At 39.3% G+C, this 19,124-nt stretch overlaps 1 protein-coding gene across 4 annotated transcripts in view; it reads right to left on the bottom strand.

Moving 5' to 3' along the window:
- The window catches only part of ZFYVE28 (zinc finger, FYVE domain containing 28), a 79,611-nt gene that overhangs the window by 29,150 nt on the left and 31,337 nt on the right, over positions 1-19,124 (bottom strand). For 2 of the 4 annotated variants that reach the window (XM_009069688.1, XM_009069689.1), the window contains 2 exons: positions 10,638-11,894; positions 7,884-7,943 (listed from right to left, as the gene is read on the bottom strand). In XM_009069688.1, coding sequence (XP_009067936.1) covers positions 7,884-7,943; positions 10,638-11,894 — 1,317 coding nt within the window. Of the gene's footprint in view, positions 1-7,883; positions 7,944-10,532; positions 11,895-19,124 lie in introns of all 4 variants that reach the window. The other 2 variants (XM_009069687.1, XM_009069686.1) reach the window with 1 other exon arrangement.

Genomic DNA, 19,124 nt, shown 5'->3' with positions numbered 1-19,124 from the left:
ACTCAAATGTTCAGTCAACAGAAATCTTTGGACAAGGCAAGGAGAAGCCTAGGAAACATCTCTAGTTAAAAGAGAGGCAATTATATAGGTCAGGGTTATTTTGCCTTACTTCTCCACAATTATTAGCAGACTTTTTAATGCTCTTTTGCTTTTTAGGCATACGCAAACCAGCTGCATTGCAAACTCTTTTCTTTTACCAAATTTACTATTGTAGCTATTTTTCAGCTAGAAGTCTGGAAGAATGCTTAAGGGGAATTCTTCAAAGCAGTGCATGGAAGGTATGTGCTCTAATCCCACTAAGAAATAATAGGATTTGTTTGCATACCTCCCACTAATCACTCAGAAAATGTATCCCTTCATGTTTCTCATTTCTGATTGCCAATTTGAAAATAAATCCCCAGTGTACCATGCTTTACTTGAAAGGAGAGACTTCACAACCGGAAAATAATTTTATCAGACTTGAACAAAAATCTATTTAACTTTCATTCGTTTTATGTAATTTCCCTTGCTAATTCTACTCATTATGAAGAGATATATGCATTTAAACAAAGGCTTGCTCTTTTATAGCTCATCACCTTTACCCATCCAAATCTTACAATATGGTCATGCTACTAAAATGCACTTTTACTATCTGTTTTATGGTAGCTAAATGATATTTAAAAAATCCATTAGCATGTAATTTCACAGCATGACTTAACAGGTGAGGTGGTGTGCTTGCTCCCCTTTCCTGTTTAAGAAACAGCCAAAAATGGCAGTGTGATGGCTGCACCCAAGTTGGGCTCTGGGGAGACAGGTAACACTACAGTAGCTAAGGGTCACAAATATTGTACAAGAGCTGAGGGCTAGCTGAGCATGTCCCAATTGAAGTATGGCTGGTATGCAAATATTAGTGAATCATCTTAGCCCATAAATAGTGGACAGTGCAGGGCCCATTGAGCCCTCTTGCTTGGCAGCAGGCTGCACAGAAGGACCTCCCCTTGAGTAGGGATGCCTCTCAAGGTTTCTCCTCGAGGCTGAGAGAATCCTTATCACATCAGGTACTCAGCAAGTGAATTTGGACTTAGCTAATATTTCAGTTTCAACATGCTAAGTGATAAAAAGATTGGTTGCACATATATAATCCTTTAGACATAAACAATTGACCAAGTCTGGATCGAGCTGTGCCCAGACTCCTCTCTGAGAAGTCTGCTCTGAAAGGGTCTTCTCTGAACCTCAAGCCTCAATTAAAGAGTCTCCTTGGCAGTTTTGTCTGACCCTGTTCCCTATGCAGTAAATGCTGAAGTGTACCTTGCCATTGAATCTTATCGAACCACGGTCACATTTACCATTGGTTTTAGTTAACTGATTGTCTTAGAGCAATTGCGTATTGTTGCTTCTCTCTCATGAGTGAGGAGCATCACTCCTCCTGCGACAGCAGGAACAGCTATCCTGCAAAGACTAAATGCATTGTTTGGAATAAAGTCATCTTTGAACAGCAGAACCAGGAAACAAGAACAACTAGCAACCTCAGCACCTTTTATGCTCTCTCACCTCCCCACCATTTCCAGATTTTCCCATTGTAACAATCCTGTCAGTTGCCTTGGGTGGTAATATTTTTTCTGAGAGACATCATGTTTGCTGTCCTACAGTGCCTTCTTGAATCTGTCTGTTATATTGGAAACCCAATCAAAATATCTCAGTTACAATTGTAACTAAGACCTTAAATTCAGTTTTCTTACATTCTAGTTTCCTACATTTTTTGTTTTGTTCTAAAGAATTTGAGATTTTCAGCTCTTACGCACAACCCAAAGCGCTAACATTTTTCCTAAGAACTCAAAGTTCTCACATATTTTTGGGGAGTTAAATGCTAAAACATAAACCACATCAACCAACACTGTAAAGTACCGTTTCTCTGTTAAGACCAGGTATTATTTATTGTCAACATAGTCCTAAGTCAGGAAAACACTGTCTATCATCAGCTAACTATGGGGAATGGATAGTCTGAGCCAGAAGGGAAAATGATAAAGGACCTTAATGGTAAGTAAACTTGATGAGTAACCCCTGAACATAATGGCCAACTACCAGCTTCCATTACCAATTATCTCAATGCTATTTTTATTTTCATCTTCACAGGCATCTTCTGAACAGATTACAAGCCTCACATCATATCCCTTCCCCATACTTGTTCTCCTCTCACTTGAATCTTCTCTCACCTCTAACCAGTTGCTATCAGCATAACTTCTTCTCATCAGTTCCACCATCTCATATGTTTTTAGGCCTTAACACTATCTGCCGTTCTAAATTGCTTCATAAATGCTTTCATTTTCCACTACTCTATCCTTCCCTTGGTGCACAAACCTGGCCATGCTGAACGATCCTCTGACTCAGGATTAGATATCCATCTAGTCAGTCATCATTTGGCAATGTAAACTGTGTTTGACACAAAACACACTCGCAGAGGTTAGTTTGTTGTAACAGAGGTTGTGTAGTTTAGGCAATTACAATGTGTAAATGCTTTTCTCACTCCTGTGTATCAGTATAAATTGAGATTTTTTTACCAGAAATAGCATTTATGATTTACAGTGTTTATTTCTGGTTCATATTCAAGCTGTAACTCTTCAGATAAGAAATTCTGTGTTTATTTAGTACCAAGAAATGTGAATCCAATCACAATAACTCAGTGTTATACTAACTACCTTTTAAAAAAAACACAACAAAAAAACACACACAAAAACCAAAACAGCAAACAAAACCAACTCCTGACACTCACTGCTTTCCCTCTCAGACTCAGGATAACTTTTTGTAGATTTTTCTCCTTATCAGTGTCTACCTGAGGATTCTCCCAGCTCTTCTAAGACGCTGGTAGATCCTGAGGTGAATTGACCTGTTTTTCCCACCTCAAGATTCCCATATCAGCTGATGGGAGCTCAGCACACAGGTTCCTTAGCACAATTGTAAGAGAAGACATGTGCATATAGACACATCCTGTAGCTGATGGCAACTAACCCTTTGCTCCCACATCAGCCCATAGGCCACCTGAACTTCACCACCTCTCATGCTCATTTGCAATCAATATTGTGTTGGACTGGGACTCAGGACTGTTTAAACTGTGTAAGGTGGCAAAAGTATGTTTCATTTGCAGGTCTTCAACATGTACAGTGCTATTAAAAAAATTCTAGCCCTGCAGAAAACCACTATCCATGCTCATCAAAATAGGATTCTTCAGCACTTCTGATAAAAATAAGCAATGATTTGAAGCAACAGAGCACAGTGACACAGGGTGATGTGGCTGCCTCTTTTCAGGGAATACTGAACTAATGAACCATTTCTTTAAAGCCGTTGGCCACTTTTTGTAATTATTCTAATAACAAACTGAAAGCCAACCTTACTTTATCCTGCTTCCTGTGCTTTTTTCTACTGCAATGTTTCTAGTCTCTTATATTTAATTAAACCTCTGGTTGTTACAGGGGATGGTTTCTTTATGAATGCTCTTAATTGAGTTCAATTACATTCCGTGTTACACTAGTTAATTGCACAGGTCTTACCTGTCTAGCTCACTACATGAGGGCTAACTCTAAAGCCCCATGTGTCACACCAAGTCCACTCAAAAAGCATCTGTCAAACCTCTGTTTTACTTATTATACTCATTTCAGGAATCTGCATGTTGAGAGCTAACATACCTTGCTTTGCTTCAACTGATACATGGACCTAGTAAAAGCGAAGCTGGTGTAAAACACTGACACTTTCTATTTGCACACTAAGCTCCTAACAGTCAAGTAGTCAGATACCACACAAATCAGGGTTCAATGGGTGAGGTGAAACACTGCCACTGCTAATTTGAGGCTTGTATTGTTAAAAAGGGGAGGAAGGACAGAAAAAAATTATTTACCCTGAATCTGGCTAGTTGCACAAATAAAAGAAACAGAAGATCAGAAGGGGAAGAAGAATTTCAGTCTACAGCTAGAGAAGCAATTGCTTAAGGGAAGTTTTGCAGGTGAAAGGCTGATCTTTGGTTCCCAATCAACTACTATATCCCTCTTGCTGATGAGAAGTTTACTTTCTCCTGAGTAACTAGTTAAAAGACTAATCAGTATGAGAGACCAAGGAGACACATTTTTGCTTACGTGAACTTGCACAGCAGTCCACAATTTTTTTATGGAAAAGGCGACTTTTTAATGTAAAAACATAATTTTCTTAACTGTGATGGCAATATTACAGAAATGCATGAAGACATTTAGTTAATGTGCACTGCAAAATCAATTAATCTAGTTTTGATAAAGGAGTACTTGTAGAATCAAATGGTAGAAACTAAAGGACAAGCTAGAAAGGTCACCTGTGTGAATTTGGTTTTGGTTTTTTACCAAATGTTAGCCATCCTCTAAATACAAATGTCTCTTTTTCATGCATTTATAAAGGTGGGATGACTTATCTTAAAATTGCTGTACAGAAAATGTGAACATATCACATGTTGCTAAGGAGGGAAAAAAAAACACCGGCCAAAAAATCAAAATTAGAAACCAACTGTACAAAACAGGTGTTCATCTTTTTACAGAGTTATTCTAATGTGCTGAGGAAATGAAACTTGAAATATATTATATTATAGACTATTGTAATATACAAATATTGTACAATTTTAAGATTACAGAGTTGCAAGACTAAGAAATGAGACAACCTGAATATCAAGCTGGAGGAGAATAAATTATTAATCTTATTCTAGAATTGCAATACAGATCAACAAACAGCAAGACATGCTTTTCCAAGGATGCCTCATTCCTCCTCCTTACACAATGCAGAAGCACATGGCAAAATACTCTATAAATAAAGCCCCCACAAGCAAATAAGAACAGCACCAGCATCTAACAGCCAATGGATACAGCTAGAGCTTGTGGGAAGTGTGAAGATAATTCTCCTCACTACCAATTTCAGCACCTTTTGCCAGTTCTCAGGTGCACTGCAAAAGGCTCCACCAAGAAGATACAGATCAAGGAAAATGGAAAAAATATTTGTCAACTTTAAGCTGGACACAACAGACCTGCAGTGGAAGAGGGAGAAGCTATCCTTAAGAATCCTTTTCTATATATCAGAACTGTTTTGAGGTCAGCATGTAGATAAAACAAACATGCAACAAAACCAGGTATTTAAGACTAAAACATGAAAACACCAGAATTGTGTGACAATATGAAACAAGCTGCCAAACTTCATCAAACACATACAAGAATTAGCAGGTTTACAAGGACCCCTGAACTCTGGAAAGAACAGAGTGCCAAATATTTTCTAAAGACCAAAAAAAATGATCTTCACTCTTTGTAATTTTCTTTCCCCTGGGAAAAAGCAGGCAGAATACTATGACAGAATGGGCATTTAAAAAAAAAGTCTGTATGGCTTGCTTCCAGTTGAAAAACAAGGAATACTAGATACAGATTTAAAGCTCCATTTTGGTGTTAACTTATATCCTTTTTAACCCGAAGCACCAAATGGTGCTTTGTCATCATTTTATCATCCTCTGTACTATTCTTACATGACTTTCCCCCTTTAACAGTTTTGCTACATGACAGCCTTTATCACATTGTCCATTCAGCAGAGCAGATACTAACTACATCTTTGCTAGTGCTTTTCTTGTATTTGCATCTCATTAACTCTGCTGCCCAAGACTCTCAGGCCATGTTTTTGTATCTTTGAGATACTGAGAAGCAAATAACAGAAAGACACAACATCAGCTATGATTTCAAAAACAAAGTAGTAAAAACATGTCACTACTCAATGATGACCTTCTGTGATGGAATGACTACATCAATGGACAAGGGAAAGGCTACAGATGTCATTTGTCTGGACTTCTGTAAAGCCTTTGACACCATCTGCCACATCCCTCTCTCAACTGGGGAGATTGAGTCAATGCATGAACCATTAGAGGGATAAGAAATTGGTTGGATGGCCACATCCACAGTGTAGTGGTCAATGGCTCAGAGTCCCAGTGGACATCAGTGACAAGTGGTGTCCCTTGGGGTCCATATTGGGACCAGTGCTATTTAATACCTTCATTAATGACATAAATGAAGGGATTGAGTGACCCTCACCAAGTCTGCAGATGACACCAATCTGAGTGGTGCACTTGACACACCTAAAGGACAGGATACCACCCAGAGGGACCTGTACAAGCTCAAAAAGTGGCCCATGGGAATCTCTCAAGGTTTAGCAAGACCAAGTACAAGGTGCTGTACTTGGGGCAGGGCAAGCCCCAGCATCAATACAGGCTGGGGATGAGCAGATCAAGAGCAGCCCTGCTGAGGAGGACTTGGGGGTGCCAGTGGATGAGAGGCTGGAGGTGACCTGGCAATGTGCACTTCAGCACAGAAAGCCAATTGTATTCTGGGCTGTATCCAAAGCAGCGTGGACAGCAGGTCAGAAGAAGGAATTCTGCCCATCTACTCTGCTCTCATGAGACCCCACCTGGAGTGCTGCATCCAGCTCTGGGGTCACCAGCACAGGAAGGACACCAGTCTGCTGGAGTGAGTCCAGAGCAGGGCCACCAAGATGGTTAGAGGGATGCAGCACCTCTCCTATGAGGAAATGTTAAGAGAATTGGAATTGTTCAACCTGGAGAAGAGAAACCTTCATGGTGACCTAATTGCATCCTTTCAGTACTCAAAGGGAACCTACAAGAAAGATGGAGAGGGACTTTTTACAAGGGCATGTAGTGACAGGACAAGGGAATGGCTTCAAACTGAAAGAGAGTAGGTTTAGATTATATGTTAGAAAGAAATTCTTCACGGTGAGGGTGGTGAGGCACTGAAGCAGGTTGCTCAGAGAATCTGTGGATGTCCCATCCCTGGAAATGTTCAAGGCCAGCTTGGATGGGGTTCTGAATAACCTGGTATAATGGAAAGTGTCTCTGCTCATGGCAAGGGGGTTGGAACTAGATGATCTTCAAAGTCCCTTCTAACACAAGCCATTCTGTGATTCTACAAAATCTTTAGAAGAGTATTTAATCTGTACTTTAAACTCCATTGAATTTTGAGGCTAGATAGAGAAGCCTGAAATACCAGCTATTTCAGATATATGATTATGGTAAACCTGTCTGGATCATAGAAATTATAACTATAATGTCATATTACCTAGTACAATGACTGACTTCCTAAACCAAACAGTTTGCATCGTAACATACACACTGGACAGGTGCTTGATTCAGACAAGGGAAAGAAAATTTTCTTCTCCTACTTGGTGACTTACAGTAACTAGAAAGTAAATACATTTATCAATTTGATGAATGAGCCTATCCTGCAGCTATTCCATGTGTATTAGATTGCTTATTGTTCTAGCTAATGGGTCCATCATTCTGAAAATAATCTACTGTCTCCAACATTTCCCCTATGGTTAAATTGGCATTCACAAGCATGTAATAGGGAGCAGTCACAGAAGCCTAATGTGATCTTCCAATTTAAAAATACCATCAAAAAGCAGTGATTAGTCACTGCCCAGGCAGCATGAGTAAGGCAAGGTCCTCAAAGTTCTGTTTTGTAACTGAATTATCTCTTTTACTGATAACATGACTAGTGATTCAGAGGCAAGAACCACATCTATATATAGATGTCTATAAGAAAAAACTAAGGATCTACACATATAACTTTTTAATCCAGTTATCAGTAGATCCCCAGCATCTCCATTTTTCACAGAATATACCAAAGGAGTTAATATTAGAATGCTTCTGGATAAAGCAGCAACAATGAAGTACCTTCATCCCTATTTCTCTAGTGCTGCAAAGGTGGAATACTTGCCAATAACAGAGGTACTGTAGTCTCAATAACAAATACAGATAATTAGATGTAATCCACAAACGAACTGTGGAAGAGGCTATGGTGAAAACAGACAAATCCCACCAACTTGTTAAACTATCCAAAATTATTCACCCAAGACTTTTAGGAGAACTCAAGAATGAAGGAGATGAATTATTCACCTCTCTTTTAAAACTTCCTTGATGCCTGGAGTCTAAAGGTGGCAATCTCTAGTTCTGTGAGCCTGATGTTCATACCAAGCAACTTAACAGAATATATCAAAAGCTAAAATAAGCAGACAATAATATGAAGGTCTGTCTGGAAAGAAGCAACATGATTTCCACAGAGGGAACCACTTGGGAGCTCCCTAAAGGGGTCAAGAAGCTTATGAAGAATGGTGATTGAGCTGTCAGCCTCTGGATTTCCAAATAGGTTCTGTGCAAATACCTCACTAAAGGCTTTTAAGAAAACTAGGAAGCAACAGCATAAGAGGAAGGAGCCCGAAGTGGAAAATTAATTCTTAACCACAAATAGGGAGAAGCTGTTAAACAACCACTTCTCAGAAGAGTGGGATGTCACCAGTGAAGTTCTTCAGCCTCCTGGGAGTTCTGTTTTCACACACAGTCTGCAAAAACAGGGAGAGCAATGAGGTCTGACAGGTTGCTACCAGTGCAAAATGATTCAGGGCAATAACCAGAGGAGACTGAGGAACTGCCCAGGATCTTGAAGTCGGAATAGAGATAGTAAGTGGCAACAGGAGACTCAATTGGTAAACATAGGGAGAACAGTTTTAGCATCAGTTCTAGAATGACAGCCTCTGAGCTCATAAGCAGCATCTTGGGGCTTTAGGAGACAACTTCAAAAACAACATCCGCACATCACTTGGCAAAAATCCAAAGTCAAATACTGGGAACCATGGAAAACCAACAGAAAATATTTATGCCACTGTGCACATGCACAGTTTGGCCATATCTTGAGTAAGTGTAGTTCTGATTCATTTATCACTAACAGGAAATAGTATAATTGAAAAAGACTTAGAGCAAGAGACAGGAATGATCAAAGGTATGGACAATTTCTGGATGACTTCTGATTAAGCAGGCTATGACTCTTCCAATCTGAAAAAGTGACCACAGATGAGGTGTTACTTAGGTCTACAAAATCACAACGAGTAGGAGAGGCCAGACAGGAACCAGGAGTAAACAAAAGAACACAGAGGAACACCGACTTCAGAGCTCTGTTAAAGAACAATTCTCAGATAAAATTTTTACACAACATTAATAGAGGTTGGACAAGTGGGTGGAGAAGTTACTGAATCCACAAAACATGTGAGGCTGAAAAGGTACCTTATATACACATAATTTTACTATATTTTGCATACTTGTTCTCACAATTTCATTTGCCATCCTACTCAAGGCAAAAATTAGTTGACCAATTGTTTGAGTTGTGCAAACAATGTATGATTTATCAGGAAACAAATTAAACATACAGTAATTACTTTTAAACAATATTCCACTTGAAGTGTTGCAAAATCATGAAACGTCAAAGGGATTTGTGAATTACTTCTTAAAATGAAGTCCACTCAGAAACCCTATTGGCCTTGAATATGATCATACTTGCAAGCGTAAGATTGCAAAGAGAATAATGAAGATAAAATTACCTTCTCAAAAGTCAAGTTTTGTGCATGCTAAGTTGTGTTTTACCTGAAAAAGGAATGTCAAGCCAAAGAACTCTTGATTCTATTTCCAGTAAAATATTTCACAATTCAATTGATATGTTATTAAATTAATGTTTGTTTCTGCAGCCTTTATATTGTGGTTATGCTTCATGGTTCAAGCTATCTCCACTGTGCTATCCTGAACTCCATAAACATAACAAAATGAGAGATCCTCCACCACACACATGATCTCAGTACTGACACAGGAAGGCACAGAGGAAGAAATCTGTCACAGAAATACAGAAAACAACAGTAACTTCTATTTGATTTCTTGCTTTATGATATTAATATTTCAAGGGCAACTGAGGACATCACTCACTACAAAACACATTATCCTCTAAACAGTAAACCAAAATGATGTCAGGTTTCCTACTGACGTGTAAAATCCCTAATGTCTAATCAAAGTTGAGCTAAAGCGTGGCACTTCCTTTAATACAACTACTATTATGGCATCTCCTGTTATGAAGTTCCTTATTGTCACTAAACATGCGGAACCTTAATCCATGACCTCTGTTCGTCTATCAGCTTTGGCTGAAATGGTCCAGTAGTTTTAAGAGCTGTTTCTGCACTCTGTTAGGCCCTTCAGCACACAGATATTCACCAATACACTCGTGCTCACAGGCAATGGGATCAGATCAACCCCCTTGTCTCAAAGGAATCTAAGGTAAAACATGTTTAGATCCAAGTTTAATCCTCTGCACTGATGCAGAAGTTAAATTTTTAGTATCTGCCAGACACACTTTTCCTGTAAAACAGCAGAATACAAGAGAGGTAATGATCCAGGTACTGTTTAGTAGCAATGCACTCTTGGATACACTGAACAGGTAACATAACATTGACTTCAATGATATAGAGACATTAGGCAATTAAAATTCAGATCATTCCCAAATGTCTTCCAGAAAAGCTGAAGTCCAATAAAAAGCTATCTGTATTAAAAAATACATATGGATAAATTCCTTATTCTTGCAACACACTATTTTCTTTAAAATCAACATTGATGATATACCAATCATTACAGTACAAGGATACAGGAATTTATTTACATGCAAATTACATCAAGTTGCTCTTACCTTGAACTAGATCTTGACTTTACATCTTCCTTTGCTGTCCTTTCACTACTAGCATCTTCATGGTAGTCCATTTTTTTCTCACATAGTTGTTTTCTCTTCTCCCACTTCTTCTGCTGATTTGAGATGCTTTCTGCTTCTCCTTGTGAGTCACTTTCTGCTCCTACCTGTGAACCTGAGGAATGTGCCAGGCACTTAGAGGAGATTGGCAGTTTCTGCTCTTCACTGCCAAAGTCTCTTTCTGCTAACAAAGCAGGAGTTTCAGGTTTTAATGTTTCCTGTGCAGAGACTGAATTGTCCAAGTTATCTACATGGTCCATTTCCTTAGACTTTACTAATGTGTACGAAGCATTTACAACACCTCCTGCAGAATGTTTAGTCTTTAAACCTTCAACACCGTCCTCCCTGCTGTCTTCACAGCTGCCACAACACACACAGGAATTAATTAGACAGTTTGTGGCAGCTATACTGAGTTTATGGGATTCATCCTCCTCCTCATTTGCTAATGGATTAGCAGGTCCAGGAATGCAACTAATAGCTGCTTCTGGAGTTACTGGGGATTCTGAGCTAGAGGGAGATTTAGGATTGAATATTACAGTAGCAGATATTTTCATTCCCCCTGTCCTGTGAGCTATCACTTCCGCAGTCTCTGCATCATCAGCATATGCATCCCAACCATTGAGGTATAACTGTGAGTCTGGACCTTCTAGACAGCTGCATGAATTCGGAACTGAAATGCCAGACATCTGTTTTCCATCTTCAACATTGTTATTATTGCTTAAGTCACTTTCAGCATCTTTTAAAAGCAAAGTTTCCTCTGTCTGATGGCCATTCTCATATAGCAAAGCATCTCTGTATTGCAGGTTCTGTTTTGAATTGTGGCAAGGGTTATTCACCCATGCAAAAGTATCACTTACTGAATCCAACCCAGCAAGAGCTTCTCCTGCTCCATCTAGGTCATCCATAAAAAACACTCTGTCCTCTTCATCAGTTAAATTGTCAAGATGGTGTCTTGTCGGTGAAGCTTCTGTGCTAGAACTATTTCTTAGGCTAGGTCTGTGAGCTGGAGACTGACAGATGCTTGGAGGGGAAAGCAGAGAAGACATTTCATCTCCGACTCTGTGTACCATCCTGTTCAGCTGCTCCAGCTCCTGTTCATCATACTGCATTGAACAAGCCAACTCAGCCTCTGTGTTCTCAGCTTTTGCTGAAAGTTCCTTAGGAGGCAAAGTCGCAGTTATGCCTGGTGTAATGACAGAGGGTACTTCAGGATCTGCTCTGACAGGAAAATCCACATCTTGAGAGATGCAGAGGTTACGTTCCAGTGTATGCAGTTCATCCTCGGTTAGTGTCTGAAGTAGATCCCTGAAAACGAAGAAATACATCACTTTGCATTTACAATCACAGGAGGCACTGGTGTTACAGATTTTAAGAGAGCCTTGACTGTTAGTGCAGAAATCCAGAACTTGAAGGCACAGAGTACCTTCAACTCTGTAACTCAATGTGCATTTGGCATTCATATTCACAACATGTGATTGCTGATGCCTGAACTTAAGATTATTCATGCAAATATAGGGTATCAAATAATACATATCCTTGCAGTGAAGCCCAAAAGAAAACAAAACACACATACAAAAATGGATCTTTCCCCATTGACTTATAGTGAAAATGTTGCCCATGCTTAGCTATATTTGGTTATTTTAATTCTTTAATTCACAAATTTGACTTTGATTAGGAGACTAACTTGCCATCCTGCAGCTAGATTCTGAAAATTATTCTGCAAAAGAGTACTGCAGAAGTTTCACAGTATTATATTGTCAGATAAAAGAATTCATTAAAAATAGCAGTATCACTTATGTAACACGGATGTCTGACAGCCTGTTCACTCACACAGGGATTGCAAGTTGGCACTCTCCTGTCTCAAACACTTATGTCAGTGTTCTGGTTTCGGCTGGGACAGAGTTAATTTTCCTCATAGTGGCTACTGTGGGGTTGTGCTTTGGATCTGTGCTGAAAACAGTGTTGATAACGCAGGGATGTTTTTGTGACTGCTGAGCAGAGCTTACACACAGCCAAGGACCTTCTGCTCCCCGTACTGCCCCAGCAGCGAGGAGGCTGGGAGTGCCCAAGAAATTGGGAGAGGACACTGCTGGGACAGCTGACCCCAGCTGACCCAAGGGTATCCCAGACCATATGGCATCCTGCTCAGTATATGAAACAGGTGAAGAAGGAGGAAGGGGGGAACATTTGGACTGATGGCATTTGTCTCCCCGAGTCACCACTACATGTGAAGGAGCCTTGCTGTCCTGGGGAGGGCTGAACACCTGCCTGCCCATGGCAAGTGGTGAATTAATTCCTTCCTCTGCTTCGCTTGTGTGTGGCTTTTGCTTTACTTACTAAACCATCTTTATCTCAATCCATGAGTTTTCTCACTTTTACTCCCCGATTCTCTGCCCAAACCCACTGGAGGGGTGAGTGAGCAGCTGCGTGGGGCTGAGATGTCAACTGGGGTCAAACCACAACACTCAGGGATTAAGGAATTAAGCTTCTGCGTGATGTTAAGAATCAGGCATGTCTAGAAGCAAACATTTAGTTATTTAGTAAACTTTGTTTTCTAGAGACATGCAGCATCTCCAGTATTACCAAGTGTCCTCAGAACTGCAGTTTAGGACTATAAGCACCTGAAAACGAAGTGTTATAAGTGCTTTATAACTTTATAACAAATTCATAGACAAATCAGCACTTAATTTTAGGTCAGAATTTGATATATACTATGATTCTCAACTAGAAACCACATAAAAATATCCTCTGTCAACAACTGTTGTCAACATTTTCAAAGATCAGTAAGTGTATTTCAGCATAAATGAAAGGATGGGAACAGCAAAACCCGCTCCTACTCCTCATGCTTTTAGGAATCATTTGCTAGCAGGTGACATACGGCTGGAAAAAGATAGTAATATGCACCTATTAAAAGAATTCCCTTAAAGGAGTAATTTCAGTCTAAACAAGAGGATCAAAAAATCCCAAAGAAACATTTGGCACATCTCACATCTTGATTTCCAGCCAATGGTTTGCACTCTTAACTCGTTAACTCGCAGACTAAATACTTTTGCAAGTACTATTAGCTTTCTCAAATAGCTCAAAAATACATCACTAGTATCTGACTTGTTCATCAGCTACCTACAATTTCTAAAACCTAACAGTTTAGGTAAGAGTGCTTAGGTCAGGACAAACTTATCATTATGTACATTTCACACAATCAACATTTTTTTTCAAAATAAATCTTCATTTAGATGAGTAATATGACCCTGTAAAAAATCCTAAGCCTCCAGAAGTACCTTATAAGAACAACTGCACCACTTGTTTCCACATTCTCTAGTAAAAAAGTCAGTATGTCACAGAATCATTCCATATGTATCATCAAATCCAAAATTTGCCCATTTTCCTTTCTTACTCATTTATGACTGAAAAGATTGTCAATCTTTGTTAGACCCATCTACCTAATTAAGCTATAAACCACTATTGCTATCTGGCACACTAGAACACTTTAAATACTCATACATTCCTTTCTTTAGTCTGAACAGTATATAATGATACCTCTTACTATTGAGATACTGTAGCCAAAGAGTAATCAGTGTCTCTAAGAGATTAAGCACCATAAAAACAAACTGACAGAAAATGGTTTAAGGTCAACATAAAAATAGCAATATTACAGTTTATTTCCAAAATAACTATAGAATGAATAAACCCCTAGAATTACATGTTGCTGCCACAAGGCTTTGTGTTAAGAATTTCCACTTTGTTTTTACAGAAACATTGTGATAGAGGATTTTATAAGCATAAAGAAAGTAATGTGGGATTTTACAATCGGGGTTTTAATTTTTTGAGAAAACCCACAACAACTGGCTGCCAGAGCCTGTAGCTCAGGGATTTCTGAACCAAGGTGGCATCCTTGAGTTCAATATGCCTCAGGGAACTTTTCTTCCATGAATTAAAAAGTGTTAGGAACTGACCAACAGTCAACTGCTTAAACATCAGCTATGCTTCTCCACACACCACAGTCACAGAGTCTTCTCAAAACATGAGATAAGAATTCGCAACTTCTACAAACATCAACTATACCAGCAACATTCAAAGGAATTTGTTTTCCATCCAAACTCAGCAGCATAACTGGGAATGAAATGGGCCCAGGGAAAATCTAAAGATTGAATCTTCTGACTTTTAAGCATCTAGCCTGTGGTTTTGTTCAGTCTGCAGAACACCATATGGCAGTGACCAGGATTCCTGGATGTCTGGGTGCCCAGAGCTGCTCTGCTTCCTTGCCCAAGGCACAGACACAGAGCCTGGCTGCTCAGACTATCCTATACAGGTTTCACACATCCACTGCAAAGTAAGTGCTGGGAACACTTATTTTATGCTGATTAGCTTCATTGACTTGAGTAATGAACTCTGTTTTCTGCCAGTAACAACACCTCAAAAGTTAAACACAATTGTGTGCAGTTTCGAGGACAGTAAATAAAGCCTGATTAAAAAAACATAATAATCAATGTAATCATCTGACAGACCTCATGTTTCCTTAGGTGAGTCAGATCCATGCTGCCTTGCAAGAGTAACATAACCACTTGAATTACATGCTGTAGTCTACAAGGCCTGTAATTTCAGCACAGAAATAATCCTGCTTTAAATTCAAAGGAAATACACTCATTTTCCCAATTCAAACACGGGAAATTTTGCTGTTAAAAAATACAGCTTGTTATAAAAGAGGTTCGGGCAATGAACCCAGGAATGTTTGCACTGGAACAGATTGCCCAGAGAGGTTGTGGATTCTCCCTCACTGGAGATATTCAAGAAGCCTTTGGACATAATCCTGAGCCATGTGCTCTGGGATGGCCCTGCCTGAGTAGGGAGGTTGGATCATCTGACCCACTGTGGTCTCTTCCAACCTGACCCACTCTGTAATTCTGTGAATTATCTTCACTTCTGTGTTTTAAAATTCCTTAGATTCGCCAGCCTGTTTGAAAGGTGACAAATGTTGGATCAACAGTTACCTTTTTGATACACTGTGTAGTAGATTATACAGGATTCACTGCCAACAATAGGAACATGCCATGTCTTAAAATGCAGATATGTAGATATGAAAACAAAATGAAGATATTGAGAACAAAATCAATGTCGACCACTACAGAGAAAGAAATGTGAACTCTCACTACTGAAAATCTAAACATCAGGCATCGTTAGTAAATTATAAGGCTTAATTAAGCCGTAGTTACTTCGACAGTTCATTTCCTTTCTGCTGAAGCACATCTAACTCATTGGATCCAAGCAAGTGCTGTGCTTGCATGGAAAAAACAATTTCTCCCTCTGCTTTCATTATTCAGAGGCCACAGGTAAAAAGAACTTCTGCAATCCACCCTGACAGCAGTGATGTGCTTTCTTCTCAGAGAGGCTTTAGAAAACCCTGGATTTAAGAAAGTGCATGTTGAGGTTTCACCTGCTCTTACTTTTCTTGGCATTGTATCACAGCAAGTCAATCTAGCTTTCAAAATAGGAGTAACGTTTTTCTTGCAGTGGTTACAGCTACTGGCAGAAAAACAAAGCAAGTTCTTAAGATGTGCTCTGCTTGTTAGAAGCAGTAGTAGAAATTTACTCTGCAAAACCTATGAACATATTGCCAATACCCAGAGTGCAGAGATTACTTCTTCAAAGATCTGAGCCAGATGTTCATTTAGAGACAAGCTTCCCTAAATAGAAGACAGGGCCACAAAACTCCAAGTGCACCGACTTGCACATTCCTCAAGTCTCCTACATTAACATTTTCCCTGTTCTGACTGGAACTTTAAATAGTATTGCTTTCAGAGAACAGCATCATTGTTATTGCCAGCCTGTGCTTCAGCTCATGCTCTGAACAGAACAGAACCAGCTGTCTCTATGGAGCTGCCACTGTAAGAGCATGATGCAGGCACAGGGATGCCAAGGGCATCCTCCTGCCTCTGCAGTGCTGCACTGAGTTCAGCCCACCAAAGTCTGCAGATCTGTTCCAACAGATCAGCTCTGAGAAACCAACACCCATATCTAACAAAGAGCACTGGTACTTCTTTACTGCAGAAGTCTTAAGTCAACTCAACGTTTTGAACACAGCCACCTCAGACAAACTAACCAGTTTTTCCCCAGTCACTGTGCACACCTTAAAAGCATAAAGATTTCAGTGTCTCCACCCAATTCTTTAACACTGACAGCATGTATACTGCACCTGATTTCTATCCAATGGTACAGAAAGGTTTCATGTACCTAAAGTGGTACAATTCTCTGATTCTGTATCACACAATCTGCAACCTGCTTGATTCTGCACCAGCAAAATCCACGGGGACCCTGCCATCACTTGTAATGGTCCAGAAACATGCACCAGGCAAGCAAAGAGCTCCGAAATAGAGTAGAATTAAGGAGCACTGCAAAACTCCGAGTTTGCTGATATCTGAAAATCCCTGCAGCAGCCTCACATGTTTACATAGAACAGGTAATATTTTATTACAAGAATGTTCAGTGTCAGAGGCATCTAAGTTAAATATCTATGCATGTAACAGATGATATGCTTTGTACACTTACTAAGCAGATTGCAGTAGTTTGGCAGAAACGGTTCAAATGTCTTAGTTTCAATGAAACAGAGATAACACTACTATGTAATTATGCATTGGCAGATGTATGAAATACCAATGCTAATGTTTGACATCCAAAATAAAAGTCAACACAAGCACCTGGCTTAGATATTAATTAAAATACTCAAAGCCATAATTTGCTGCTCAAGCTTACCAAAATCTAAGCAAGAACCCTTACTGCTTTTGCTCAGAGAGCCTCAACAATCTCTATTGTTTTCTAAGCTTTCAGCCACCAAAGGACACCAAAAATTTTCCTACCTAATAGATACTTTTCTCCACTAGTTCTAATTTAATTATGTGGCTTCACATAAGTAGAGTACTCAGTTGCCTTATGGATATTATCGGATAACAAGGTTTAAAAACTACTTGTAATCTTACAAACTAGATCACCTGCATATATGATGTTACTCTGCAAGTTAAAATATTTAGTTGGCTAAAAAGTTACAGAACAACTTGAAAAAATTCACTGGGGTGTGATCATGTGCTGCAGTAAGATGCTGTTCTGTATTCTTACAACAGGCACACAACTGCCACACAAGATAAAACTATTTTAACAGAAGACTACTGAATCTATTTTCCTGCCTAAACTATTGGTGATGGAGATTGGAGAAAGACTCCAGGAAAACACACTCCTCCTTTGCTGGGGTGTAGAAATAGCAATTTAAAATATCTCATCCATCTTCCTTCATACATTTCTGTGAACACTCTCACAGAGCAGGAATTGCAGCCTGATGAGTTAAAAAAAAATATCTGTGGTAAGAAAAAAAAAATCTAGACAGATTAGGTACTTTTAAAAGTAATTTAATTACCCTATATGAACAGCACACTCATTGGTAACTCATTGTATTTCATTCAAGAATATCACTAAAGGATCTTTTTGAGCCCAGTTCTTGCCAGTATTTGAGTTCCTTCAATTCAGAGACTTCCAGAGCCAGGATTTCACATTATGCCCTGCCTGAATTTTGCTCTGCTAGATGCTATCTCACTAAGAACACTTAGCAAACTTTGTCTCCTAGACAACTGAAATCACATTTCTTAATGTTCTCTTGACAGAATAAATATAAGTCTTAAAGCATATCAGAACTTTTTCCCAAAACCAAATCTGAAAGTGATTTTCATTTTTTTAAAGTTTGCACTGAAAATTGTAGCTACTGAACAAACAACCATTTTGCTAATCTCTTTTCAACCCCAGAACTAAATTCTCAGTAACAGAAATTTAAATGGACTGAGCAATAAACTGACTTCATTGATTTCCATTTTCCATATTGTGAAATGTAAGGAATAAGCAGAAAGAACAGATTATGAGAAGACTATTACATTTCAAATATCCTTTTGGCTTTAGTCAGCCAAAAACATCAGTGATAGCCATGTAATGGAAATAAGTTATTTTAACGTAAACTTCATGAACTTTTTAAGCCTCAGTACCATTGAAGTTTTTTCCTTTCTAACTCAGTTTTGCTCCTCAATTCATGTTCCTGTTCTGTGTTTTATAAAACCATAATCACTCAGAAAAACCTTAACAAATGGATGAGAAACTCACAATGAGCTGCAGTGTGCACTAGCAGCCCAGAAAGCCCATCGAATGCTGGGCTGAATTATGAGGAGTGTGGACAGCAGGTCAAAAGAGGTGATTCTTCCCCTCTACTCTGCTGTTGTGCGACCCCACCTAGAATATTGCATGCAGTTCTGGTGTCCTCAACAGAAGAAGGACATGGAACTGTTGGAACAACTCCAGAGGAGGCCACAACGTTGGTAAGAGGATTGAAACATATCCCCTATGAAGACAGGCTGAGGAAGTTGGGGCTGTTCAGCCTGGAGAAGAGAAGATTTTGTAGAGACCTCATTGCAACTTTTCAATATCTGAAGGAGTTGGAGAGGGACTCTTTGTTAGGAACTGCAATGATAGGACAAAGGGTAATGGGTTCAAACTGAAGGACGGAAA

The sequence above is a fragment of the Acanthisitta chloris genome, unplaced genomic scaffold, assembly GCF_000695815.1.
Source record: "Acanthisitta chloris isolate BGI_N310 unplaced genomic scaffold, ASM69581v1 scaffold15132, whole genome shotgun sequence".
Lineage (NCBI taxonomy): Eukaryota > Metazoa > Chordata > Aves > Passeriformes > Acanthisittidae > Acanthisitta > Acanthisitta chloris.
Note: the sequence above shows the minus strand (reverse complement) of the source record. Positions and strands in the feature narration are given on the sequence as shown.